Raw genomic sequence first — 13,575 nt, 5'->3', positions numbered from 1 at the left:
TTTCTTTTCTTTTCTTTTCTTTTCTTTTCTTTTCTTTTCTTTTCTTTATAAATGACTCAGTCTCAGGTATTCCTTTATAGCAAGGCAAGAAGGGTCTAATACACACCACAAACTGTCAAATTCAAACAAGACTGTAGTCTCGTCTCTGTGACTTGTCACCGTGAGTTATTCCCTCCTGCTCTCTACTCTTTGGATTTTGTGACATACTGTTCACATATCTGACTGCACCTGCCCAGCTTTCTTTTGCCTGTTTCTTCTTCACTTCATCCTGCTGTCAGGATTTCTGTAACAGTCTTCTGCTGTGTGCATGCTGCAGACTTCCTTGGGTGATGACTTCAGTTACTTCCTTCAGGCTGCTGGCTGCCACATCTGTCTAAGTCTTTCTCAGAGTCCAGATGCATGTGTTCTTTCCTTGCTAGAAGGCTCTTCCCAGTCTGCTTGCATCGGCCTCTCCTTTTTCATCTCCTGCCCTGCCTGGCACTGGAGACCTCTAGGAGTACCCTGTGCCTCCTGGGCTGGCTGCCTTTCTTTGCATCTGTGGAGTCGAGCCTGAGCACTCTCTGCACAGCCCCTAGGCCCTCCTTTTGACTAAAGGCCACATTCTTCTAGAGGCGTTCTGCTCAGGTGCCACTGCTTCCCATAGGCCTTCTCTGATACCCACCCCTTGTCCCTCACAGGTCTCCGTCCCATTCTGGTCGAATGCCCCATCCAGATACTTCTGGAGGACCAAGTGCATAGGGATTTTTTAAAAAGCGTTGTCATATTGCATTTATACTATTTTTTGTATGTTTTCCTCACTAAATTATGAGCTTCTTGAGGGAGGGCAGTGACTGTATCTTTTGTTTTCATTGCTGGGCAACTAGTATAATGATAAACACTTAAAATGTTAAAAAGAAGAGCTTTATTGCTTAACTCAGCAATCAAAAGCTTTCTGTTCTTATTTAAAGGAATTAAAGTACATTTCAAGTATAAATTATGTGTCAAAAAACACCATTTTGAATATTTTAAAACTTCACTATTAGAATATAAAATTTTAAGTCTGCTATTTTGCTTTAATGGTAATGGTATTCTAGCGGTCTGATGTACCCAAATTACCAACAGCAAACAGTTCACCCACTGAAAACGATCTGGTCCATTGTCTCATTAATCTTCAAGACATTCCTGTGAAGTAGTTTAGGAAACAAACGGTATTATCTTCTCAAACAGCTGTTCCACACATATGTTGTGTTCTGATACTGTATAGTTTCAGCATAATTTTCTCATTATTTAAAGAAAAAATTAAATAAGGAATGTTTGGCTGTTTAACACGTTTCTAACAAACACTATTGAGTATTTAGAAGTAGAAGATTTGACCTTGACAGTAAAAGTTATTTTAGGCCGTAAGTGTTTCATGATCACATTCACCTTTCGGTGGGTATGTGTGGAGTGGGGGTATAGATATCAACGAGGGATGTTTGTAACTAACTAGAAGGTAAATGAGGAGGTATGATTTGTAAGGTTTTAATATTATTAATACAACCAGAAGTAAATCACTTTTTGGTAGAGTCTGAGTTGTACTATAACTTTTTTTTCTTTCTTTTAGTAATTGAGGTTTCATTTACATACACAAAAATGCACAGATTTTAAGCATGTATTTTGGGTGGACTTTGATGTATGTATAATCCTTTGTAACTTGCCCCTGCATCAAGGTACAAACTTCTTCAGTCACTCTAGTAAGTTCTGTCCTGCCCCTTTCCAGTCAGCCCTCCCTACTGCTGCAGACATTGTTCTGATTTCTATCACCATAGCTTAATTTTGTCTGTTCTGGAACTTCATATAAAAGGATTTGTTCAGTTTTGGGAATAGATCCTTTCAACATGTTTTGCAGTTTGCACCTGTAGTCCCACCTACTTGGGAGGCAGTTTACACCTGTGGTCGCACCTACTTGGGAGGCTGAGGTGGGCAGATTGCTGGAGCCTAGGAGTTCAAGGCTGCGATGCGCTATGATCACACCACTGCACTCCAGCCTGGTTGACAGAGTGAGACCCTGTCTCAAAAACAAACAAACAAACGAAAAGTAATCGTGTATAGGAGAAAAGTAAAAATATAGATAAATGAAAAGAAGAAAAATTATGTTCATACAACCCAGAGTTAACTAAGTATTCTAAATCTTTTGATGTGTATCCTTCCAGACTTGATACACACATGCACATATACACAGTTTTTTAAAATTTATTTTTGTTTTTATTTTTTGGGGCTAGAGATGTCATCTCTCTGTGTTGCCCAGACTGGCCTTAAATCTGACCGCAAGGAATGGAATGCCCCTGCCTCATACAGAGCTTTAAATGTATTTTACATCTCAAATGGGATTATATTATATATACTGTTTTATAAACTTTTTCATTTAATGTATAATTTTCATCAAAAAAATTTTTTCTCCATCATATCAATTGATAATAGAACCTCACATTTCTGTCAGATGATTTTCGTAGAATATAGTCAAGATTCTTTGAAGCTGAGCATGGTGGCTCTTGCTTGTAGTCCCAGCTACTCAGGAGGGTGAGGTGAGAAGATCACTAGAGCCTAAGAGTCCAAGGCCAGTCTTGGTAACGTGCAAGACCTCATCTCTTTAAAAAAAAAAAAAAAAAAAAAAAGAAGGATCCTTTGGTGCTCTTGCATAAAACCCTTCTGTGGCACATTATTGCTTACAAAATGAGTTTCATATTCATTTACTGGACATTCAAGACGTCATAGGCTAGTCCTTCTTGGAGTATTGGTAAAGAAATGAGAGCATATAGTGAAATAAGGAAAGGACCACCACCATGCTAGGAGAACATGGGGAAGCATGAAGAAGCAGCCTTTCCATCCTAAAGAGTGTAGCTGTGGCTACTTGGAGAAAGTGCTTTAAGCTGACACCCAAGAGATGACTGAGTTAACCAGGCTGGAGAAAAAGGGGGTGGGGAAGAAGGAGGATGGCAAGTAGATTCAAAGGTCTCAAGAGGCTAGAGAAAGCAAGACTTGAGGAAAGACATGCAGGAAATTCAGTGCAGCTGAAGGCTGATGTAACTGGGGTAACTGGGGGTTTTGACTGGGGCAGGGAACGGGCCAGGTGCTTTTGTCAGGAATCTTTCAAAGCCCTTTTTACTGCCTGTTCCATGGAACTGTACTCTTTTCAGCCAGAAGAAACCCATTTGTCTCTAAACTGCCGTGGCACTTAGCCATTCTCCGCTCGAGGCACTAATTGTGTTCTACATATATGTATGTCACTATTTCTACGTTTTGCAAGTTTCTTGGAAGGAGGGTTCATGTCGGAATATCTTATTTTCCCTGTAGTAGATGGTCAATAATTGTCTGTAGGAATTAATGAACAAATAGTAAATATAGCAGATACTTTATAAAAAGGAAGATAAGGAAAGTTACTTATATTCATTTGATTTATTCTTCCTGAGCACAATAGGAAGAATATAAATATGCATTATAGACAAAAATAATCTTCTTTGAAGAATCTAACATTATCTTCCATGGTAAGCTCTTGTAACTCACATGTGTTCTCTGCCTATAAAGTTTCACATCTATAAAACTGATGGAATATGAATTCCCTTGAAGTACAGGGCATTTTAACAGTATTATATATTGCTTCTTTAATACAGTAGAAAACAGCAAATTATATTGTAATACCATGAGCTCCCAAGGCCACTAGATCTTAATAAAAAATACCACATTTGTATAATATACTTGAGTATTTACATTTAAAAAATGATCTTCACAAATCTGTTCTGCAAATACAATGATGGAGATGAAGCACAATCCTGCTTTATGAAGCCTTCTTCTAAGGTGCCTTTGGGAACTGTCTTTTGCAGTTCATATTTGAATTGTGCAATATTTTGGAAATGAGAATGCTTCCCACTGACTCTCTTGTAATGTGCAGTGTTTAAACCAGTCTACTGGAGTGTTTTTCCTGACCTATCCAAGACAAATGCTGATAGTTTATTATCATCATCATTATTGCACTTTATTCACTGAAGTGTCAGTCAGTGCTTTGTGGCGTTTTAGCCAATGACAAATATTTTACTGAAATACACTGTGTCCCCAACACGGGGGAAATATGATTGGCTGAAACCTCAAAAGATTGAAAGAGAGCGGAGAGTACATATCTTATATAATTATTATAACTTAAAAACTTTTCAGATTTTTAACATACATTTTTAATTTTTATTATCTCTTTATTTCATTAGTTTATTAATTATGTATCTCATCATCACAAATTCTCCCAAAACTTACTGGTTTAAAATAATATTTATTATCTCATGGCTTCTGTGGGCCATGAATCTAGGCAAGACTTAGCTGGATCCTCCAGCTCAAGGTCTCTGTGGCGGTTTGCAATCCAGGTGTCAGCCCGGCTGCAGTCATCTCAGGGCTGCCTGGAGAAAGATGTGCTTCCAAGCCACTCGTACAGTTATTGGCAGGATTCACTTCCTTGTTGGCTGCTGGCCACAGGCCTCCCTCGTTCCATGCCACGTGGGCCTCTCCACAGGACAGCTCACAATGGGGCAGCTTACTTTGTCAGAGTCAAAAAGCCAAGAAAAATCAGGGAGAGAGAGAGTGATCAAGACAACAGCACAGTCTTTTGTAACCTAATCTCAGAAGTAATATCTTGTCACTTATTTTATGTTCTGTTCATTAGAAACAAGCCATCAGATCTATCCCATACTCAAGAGGCATAAATTACTAGGAGATGAGGATTATTGGGAGTCATCCACAGTTCTGAAAACTTTTCAAGACCATACATTGATGTTTGTTAGAGGATGAGTTCTATACTTTGAGGCAGGTTAAGAAGTTTTATTACAGTTCTCAAGGGAAGGGGGCGTAGTACACCATTCCGGGCCATATGGTGGAGAAGTGCTTGGGTTGGTTGGGAGGCAGAAGGAGCAGAGGAGCAATCATGGCCCAGAGCCTGTATTGTGGTTTCCTTGGGAGGGAATGAGTGAGATAGGGTACGCAAGTCTGAACAAGTTTAGGATTGGCTGGATTGAATAATTTCGGCAGACTCTGGGTTATGGGAATGGTCTCTAGTTGTCCAGTGTCTTCCCCTGGAGGGTGATGTAGGGCAGGGGAAATACTGGTTTGGAGTGTGAGTTAGATAAAAGAGGAGGTTAGGGATATGGGCTTTGGACTGTTGGTTTACATGTGAAGGATGGGCTCATGGGAGTCATTTGCTATCTTAAGAATTAAGTTAGCCCTGGGAGGGGCAGTCTCTTCCCAGACAGCAAGGCCCCGAGACATCAAAGCATCACAAAACATATAAAAATTTTTAAGAAATGATCAATACACCATCCACTGACAAATAGAAAGTACAACATTGTGTGTCATACTAAGAAACTTTGAGAAGCAATATTTTGTTGATTGTTTTTCAGTCTTACCTGCTGATCTGCGTCTGACATCTTGTATAAATACGTATGTGGTGGAGTGTACAAATTCCACTAAGGGAAGAGGAAGCAGGGTGGATATAATTTTATAATTATATAAAATTATATAATCTGCTTACCCCAGTCAAGGCTGGGGTAAGCAATGTGACTTTATAATTTCTTTGCTTTTGCAGTCTGAGTATCAGAGACAGTGTTATAGCTTACTAGCATTAAAGGCTTTTTGTATTTTGCAGTATCTCATTTAATCCTCCAAACAGCCCCCTGAATTAGCTCCATTTTGTAAAGGAGGAAATTGAACCCTGGAGAGGTTTAAGAACCTGCTCAAGGTCACACAATTTGTAAATGACACACCTGGATTTGCACCCAGTTAGACTGAATACAGAGCTTATGATCTTAGCTTCTGGGATATTACATCTCAGTTCTTTTTTCCAGTATTCATATTCTTAAAACTTCCTCAGGACTGAAATGATTCATGTGCTGCTTTTTTTTTTTTTTAACCTTACTTCATTACGACCTGAGTCTCAGTATTCTCAACGTACATTCCAATGTGGAATCATTTTAATTTTTCAGGTATTAGGAGGAAGGAAGAATTATCCCTCCTTTTCTGGTTTAGTTTTTCACAATCCATGTACCTCAGCCTTTCTGCCACCCAGGTTAATGCTACCATATCATTTTCTTTTTTTCTTCTTCCTCCTGCACCTCGGTACCGCCTCATCTCCTTCCAGTAATAAATGCTGAGGTTCTTGTTGGAACACTTCCCTTTTATATGTTCCATAGTCCTTCTGTATCCACACCTTTCGTTTCCAGTGTGGTCTGGGCTAACTAACGTACACTCTCTACACCCCTAGGAAAGGGGTTGTGGAACTCTGAGTGGGCTGTGGAAGTATTTTCAGGTATGATATGACATCAAGGGCTTAAAATCTAAGAGTACTGTTAGTAATGGTGCACAAAAATGATTTTATTGAGGCAATTAGGCTGTGCCTTAATCTAATTTTATGTTTTACAATAACCAGAGCAGCTTATTTATTCAGTTCTCTAGTAGAATCTTAGAAAACGATTGCTAGAACTTGCTGTCACATTTCTCTTTTAATGACAGGTTTATTTTCCTTTTTTATTTTCGAGAGTGAATCTTCCTCTCATTTCTCCCCTGCCTTGCCCATACACACAGTGTTACTAAGAGCCCTCACAGGAGGATATGAGAAGTACAGTCCGAGACCAAACTTCTTTCGTTTTCGTTTGCATAGATTATACAAGGGTACGTTGGGTTGAGTTCTCTCAGAAGCAAGCCCTAAGCCAAGAATTTAAGTGAACGTGGTTTATGAAGGAAATTCCGGGAGAAACCATTAAGGAAATGAGGAAAGAAAGAAAGTGAGGGAAAAAAACAAATGAAAGTTTTATTTCTGTGAAGTCTCTGACTCCACTTGATTGTGGTGACTCTAAAGTACAATTTCTACCTCAGAGTTTGCTCTACCTGGGAGTTCTTTCTGTCTTCTTCACTAGTCAGTCATTGGCTGCAGGTGAGTTAGCGAAGTGCTCTAGAGCAGTCAGACATCCATCAACAGCAAAGAGCAGACCATGGCAGAAAGACCCGAGAATACCAGGTTAGGACACCAACAGTGTCCACTGCAAAGGCTACATCAGAAAATATTCGTCCATATTTCACCCTCTTTGTACATTCAAGAGACGTGAGAGTAAGAGAGGTAAAATATTTCACCTAGAGTCTCACATCTGACTAGTTGGATATGGAATCCACACAGCCTTACTCCCTAACCAGTGCTCTTTTCAACAGCTGATAGTGGCAAAGGATTTTTATTGCTGTTCTGATAGCATCCGTTTGTCTGCCTATAGCATCCCTTTGTCCTTTATAACTGAGGTATTGTTATACCTCAGTTCTCTTTAACATTCATCAGTCATCATCATTCATTTGAACCTTGTAAAGCATATTTTAATAATAAACTGTAAATCAGCTTTATTATTATATACAAATACATAAACTGCATCTGTTTTCACCATACAGTTCGTGAGTTTTTGACAAGTGTACACCATGTAACCATCACAATAATCAAGATAGAGAACATTTCCATCCGCTAAAAGAGAGCTTTCTTCTTGCTCTGTTGTAACAAGTACTTCTCAGTACTGCTGGGCCCACGCAACCACTTTCTGTCATTGGATTAGCTTTACTTTTGCCCACATTTCATATAAATGGAATCATACAGCATGTGCTCTTTTGTGTCTGGCGTCTTTTCACTCAGCATGTGTTTAAGAGTCTTATATATTGCTGTTGAGTATTTTGTTTCATTTTATTGCTGAGTAGTATTTTATTGTATGGATATACTACAATTTGCTTAGCCATTACCTGTAATAGTTTTGTCTCTTATGAATAAAGCTGTTAATGAGTATTTGTTTAGAGGTCTTTTTGTATATACATATTTTTGGATCTCTTGGGTAAATAACAAGTTGTAGGATTGCTGGGTTGTATGGTAATTGCTAAGTTGTTCTCCAAAGTGATTGCCCCGTTTTAGATTCCCAGTGGCAATGAATGAGAATTCCAGTTGTCCCACATCCTCTTCAACACTTGACACGGTCAGTTTTCAAATTCTAGCCGTTTTATATAGTGAGCAGTGGTATCCCATTATCGTTTTGACTTGTATTTCCCTGATGATTGGTGATGTTGAGTCTCCTTTCATCTGCTTACTGACTGTTTGCACAATAGTCAGTAGATGTGTGGGTTTATTTTTGGACTCTATTCTGTTGCAACATAACTGTTTTATCTAGATTATGCTTATTCCATCATTTCTACATTTCCAGATCTATTTCTGTTGACTGATTTTTCTCCTGATTATGGACCATATTTTTGTGCTTTTTGTTATGTTTTGTAACATTATAGTGGATGCTAGACATTATAAAGTTGGTTTTGTTGTTGTTGGTTTCATTGAGTGCTAGGTTTTATGCCTTTTAGGGAGTTCTGTACTTTTTTTCTTCTGACTGGCAGTTAAGTTACTTGCTGACCAGTTTGGTCCTTTAGGTTAGGTTCAGAGTAGCCTTTACTCTATGTCTTATTTATCTCTGTTGTTAAGGTGTAACTTTGCTGTGGTCTCCACTGGATTCCCTAGATGTTCACTGTGGCCTTTCTCCTCTGGCTGGTCATAATTGGAAACTGTCACAGCCCCGTGTGAGCTCAGGGAATTGTCTGCCTATAGCACCCCCGTTGTCCTTTGCCTGGCGTTGTGCACGTCCCCTTGTGCATCTTAGCATTCACCCAGAGACTTCTTGTGACCCCTGTGCAAATTTCTGGAACTTCTCCAGTCTCTGGAACTTCTGTGCTTTGCTTTACAAATTCCACCTCTCATGGCTTCCATGAAGTCTGCTTCCCTCTCGCTTCAGTTGAGCAGTGCCTCCTTTCTCTGCTTCCGTTACCCCTCTTTGCACTGCTGTCCAAAAAGTGCTTTCAGACAGAAATGTAGGATAATCATGGGGTTCATTTCCCTTCTTTCAGAGATCACAATTCGTACTACCTGTTGTCCAACATCTGAAAACCATTGTTCATATATTTTGTCTTCTAGTTATTTACTGTGGCCCTGTTATTCCACCATGGCCTTCTTTGTGTTTTGCTTTGCTTTCAAAAAATCTCTATTAATCTTTTGTGTATCAAGCTTCATGTGTTTTCTGTATTAAAGCCATGCTTCTATTTGTCCCAAATTATCCCCTGTTTGTGTTTGCTGTTGTTGGGAGTGGGATCCACTTAGATACAATGTCCTGCTAGAGACAAGATCGTAAATCACAATACCATAGCTTTTCCGCCTTTGAACTATTCTTTTATTTTAACACACTGTATTACTGAATACAACATACAGAAAAGTGCATAGACTGAAATAACAAAGTTTAACAAATATTTTAGAAGTGAACTATGTAATTTCGATGGGTGAAAGAAATAGAACATCAGTATCCAGGAAGCCTCTTTTATTTACTCTGTCCCATTCTCAACCCTTCCTCTACTGGCACATGGCCACTCTCCTTTCTTTCACAGCAGAGGGATCCAATACATGTCTGCAGACACAGGGGGATGTCTCTTAACCAACCTGCACTAACCATCACCAAAACTATCCATTCTCTTGTATACATCATGGTACCCCAATGCTGGACACCAGTATACTCCAACTCCTTGGCTCAACATGTGGTCAAAAAATATGTCAGTTTTTAAATATGAGAACATAAAGTGTTTATGGTAATCTGATTCTTTTGTTTTTGTTTTTCTTCACGTTTTGTGGCCCCTACTGTAGCTTCACCACACAGTAAAGAATGTGTTTGGAGTTTATAAACTGAGCATAAGCTGCCGTGGAAGTTAGAGGATAAGGGCTGACCTGCAGATGAGGTGGCTGGGGCACCTTCTGGAGGAGGCAGCGTGTGAATGCTGTTGCAGAGCGCTGGGTCTTGGGCTCGGCTGCTCACTGGAATCACCTGAGCAGCTTTCGAATCGATAGTGCTTGGGTTCCACCCCCAGAAACTCTAACTGGTCTGGGTTTTTTTTTAAAAAAGGGGTCTCTGGTTGATTGTAGTTTGCAGAAATGCAGAAGCAAGAACCAGGGCCTTAGGCTAGAGCATCCTGTGTAAACAGGACCAGGGTTTTGTTTGTTTGTTTATTTCTAAATTTCAGATCCACTGCGGACTCACTGATGTTTTTGTAAACTACAAGAAAAAGTGAATTACTGGAAAAGTGAAAATGTATACACACAAAGAAATGCAAAATGTTTATCAACAGATAAACAATAACTGACTAAAATTGCTATAATGATTACAAAATGTTTTCTATTTCTGTCCTTACTGTTGTGGACATGAAACTGCGTTCATGGACTGGTTCTAGTCTGCAGAGTAGACCAGCTTTGATTAGAGCTGACGCAGAGGGCAGTGTGGCTAGAGTCCTGTATTAGGTGAACGAAGGTAGGTTGGGTCCAGATTATGTGGGACCTTGAGTGCTGGAATGAATAGCTTAGCTTTTATTCTGTAGGCACTGGGGAGCCACAGAATTCTTGAAAGGAATGATCTGATTGACAACATCGTGTGTGGTAGATTTATAGTGAGAATACATTGTTGATGAGAACCTGAAAGAGGAAGGAAATTGATGGGACTGGGTAAAATAAAACTATAAAATTTCTGGAGAAGTCACTCCAGCACAGCTAAGTAGACTCCTTAGAGGATACAAGAACTTAAGCTAACCTACTCTCTGGAGTTTAAACAATCCGGAAAACAAAGTTAAATTCTAAAAAGTACCCTCCACCTAATGTTTTCAGAAACCACACAGATAGAAGATCCAAGAAAACAATGGAGGGGGGAACAGGAGAAGATGCTCAAGGACTACCTCTCTGTGGCGCAAGATGCCCTCCGGACACAGAAGGAGCTGTACCATGTGAAGGAGCAGAGGCTGGCACTGGCCCTGGATGAATACGTGCGATTAAATGATGCCTATAAGGAAAAGTCAAGTTCTCGCACAAGCTGTAAGTACAGTGTGTCTATTCAGACTTAAGAAGTGGAGACCGAATTGTAGTAACAGAAGACCACTTACATTTCTATGGAGTTTAATTTTGAGTCCTTTTCCCTCCTAAGCAGGAAGAGTCTCTCAAAACCGTGAGAGGTGAGGGCACACCCCAGATTTTCTCACCCCCACTCCAGATAAAATAATCCCCGTTTGGGGGTTGTGTATGCCTTCTGTTTCTGCACCTGCCTCTGCCAGTTTGCCTTTTATGCATTTACGAGTTAATTTTTACCTTTTCAGAACAATGCAAGTAATTTGGCCCTTTTTGCTACTTTTGTACAATATTTTTAGTGGGGAGGAACTGCAGCTATTACCTACAGTGTAATTTCTGTTGACCACCTGAGTTGATTTACCGCTCGCTCATCTCACAGATTGATTATTTGGAGCTGACTTTGTTTAAAGAAGCAGCTGTGATGAGCTCAGAAGTTCTGCTTAAATTATAAATTCCTTGATAATGCAAAACTCTGAAGTACTGCTGCAGTATAGTCCTCTAAGGACATAGTGTATATGAAATCCAGAAGAAAATTAAGCACCAAGGTCTTAATGATGTTTCTCTTTACAGAGTTTAAAAATATGGTAGAGGTTTGAAGATTACTTTTTATATTTAGGTGTCTGATAAATGACAATAAAGGAATTATAAAAAGAAAGCAAGTAGTCACAGAAGCACATAAATCTTGTTTTTAGCTTCAGTAAATTCTTTTTTTCCCCCTGTGTACAGCTTCAGTAAATTCTAAGCTGAGAACTAGTTATGCAACTTGTAAATAATTAGTTTTTCTTTTTTCTCTATAAAAGTATTCTCAGGATCTTCATCCAGTACTAAATATGATCCCGATATTTTGAAAGCTGAGATCTCCACTACGAGATTAAGGGTAAGAGGTTTAAATTGTGGTTCTGTGCTGACCCATATGCATAGAGTCTGAAGGCTGTGGAAGGGGCTCCAGCGGTCAGCTCTCACCCCGTGTGGTGTGGAAAACTCTGCTCACCCCTGATGAGTGGTCCTTCTGCCTTGATGTGAGCAAGTTCAGAGCGTGGAATAGTCTTTATTATTGAGACAGTGCGTTCCATTATTGGGCAGGTTTTTGTTTGTTTGTTTGTTTGTTTGTTTGTTTGTTTGTTTGTTTTGTGAGATGAAGTCTCACTCTGTCCCCCAGGCTGGCTCACCACAATCTCCGCCTCCCGGGTTCAAGTGGTTCTCCTGCCTCAGCCTCCCGAGTAGCTGGGATTGCAGGCATGCGCCACCATGCACAATGAATTTTAATATTTTTAGTACAGATGGGGTTTCACCATTCTGGCCAGGCTGGTCATACTGGTCTTGAACTCCTGACCGCAAGTGATCTACCCGCCTTGGCCTCCCGAAGTGCTGGGATTATAGGCGTGAGTCACTGCGCTTGGCCTATTGGGCAGTTTTATTGTTAGCAGTTAGAATATTGAATCAAAATTTGAGTCTTGTAACGTGCTTTCCCTCATTGTGCTGAGTTTTGTCCTCCAGAGTGAAGCCAAGCTGCTCTTTTGTCGAACAGCCCAATGTTTCAGGATGCCCACAGACTTTACTAGGTCCTCGTAATGCCTCATGGAAAGGTGTTTCCTGAATCTTGGCCTGAATCTTTTTAACTGAACTGATGTTAAGGCCAGAGCTTGTTTATCCTTGATTTTTGGAATATTAAAGTCTGTTCACCAAGTAAATAAACTCATGTAACCAATACCCAGGTCCTGAACTGGGTTATTACCGTGATTTCTCCTCATTATTTCCCTTCTCCCTAAAGGTGGTACCATTGCCTCATGAGCACTGAGGGTTAATTTTTCACCTGCTTTGAACTTCCTAAGACTGGATAGCATATGTATTAATTTGATGGCTTGCCTTGCTCAATAGCATTTCAAGATCTATATTCATTTTTATTGCTATATAGTGTTCCACTTTTGTGTACATACCATAAATTCTTTATCTCATGTAATATTGATGTACATTAAAGTTTATTTCAATTTCTGATTATTAAAAATTGTGCCTTAATGTACATGTCTGTTATACATGCATTATATGTGGAACACTTCTATGTTGACTCTTGAAAAGAAAAGAAGATCAAATATACAGAGATAGAGAATAGAACAGTGGTTACCGTGGACTTGGGGGTGGGGCGGAGGTGAGGGGAGATGAAATGGCGAGATGTGGTTCAAAGGATAAAAGGTGCAGATACGTAGGATGAACAAGTCTAGAGATGTAATGTACAACATGAGGATTCCAGGGAATACCGTTGTATTGTATTAGGGATTCTTGTTAAATAAGTTAAATAAGTAGATTTTGTGACAAAAAATGGTAACTCTGTGAGTTGATAGATATGCTAATTTGCTTCACTATAGTAATCATTTCACTATCTCCATGTATCCCATAACATCATGTTGTAAGCCTCAAATATACACAATAAAGTTTATTTTAAAAAATACAACCATGGCTCACTTAACAATGGGCATACATTGTGAGAAGTGTATTGTTAGACAATTCCCTTGTCCTGTGAACATCACAGAGTATACTAGTACAAGCCCATGTGATAGGGCTACTACACCTCTAGGCTATATGCTATAGTCTGTTGCTTCTAGGCTATAAACCTGTACCGTATGATACTATACTTAGTACTGTAAGTACAT

At 39.5% G+C, this 13,575-nt stretch overlaps 1 protein-coding gene across 1 annotated transcript in view; it reads left to right on the top strand.

The window, feature by feature from the left end:
* The window catches only part of WWC2 (WW and C2 domain containing 2), a 209,906-nt gene that overhangs the window by 99,132 nt on the left and 97,199 nt on the right, over positions 1–13,575 (top strand). The window contains exons 3-4 of the mRNA XM_023221024.3: positions 10,694–10,897; positions 11,728–11,804. Of these exons, the coding sequence (XP_023076792.1) occupies positions 10,694–10,897; positions 11,728–11,804 (281 nt within the window). The remainder of the gene's footprint in view (positions 1–10,693; positions 10,898–11,727; positions 11,805–13,575) is intronic.

The sequence above is a fragment of the Piliocolobus tephrosceles genome, chromosome 3 (genome assembly GCF_002776525.5).
Source record: "Piliocolobus tephrosceles isolate RC106 chromosome 3, ASM277652v3, whole genome shotgun sequence".
NCBI lineage: Eukaryota > Metazoa > Chordata > Mammalia > Primates > Cercopithecidae > Piliocolobus > Piliocolobus tephrosceles.
The sequence above is the reverse complement of the archived record's forward strand: the minus strand, read 5'-3'. Positions and strand labels throughout refer to the sequence as shown.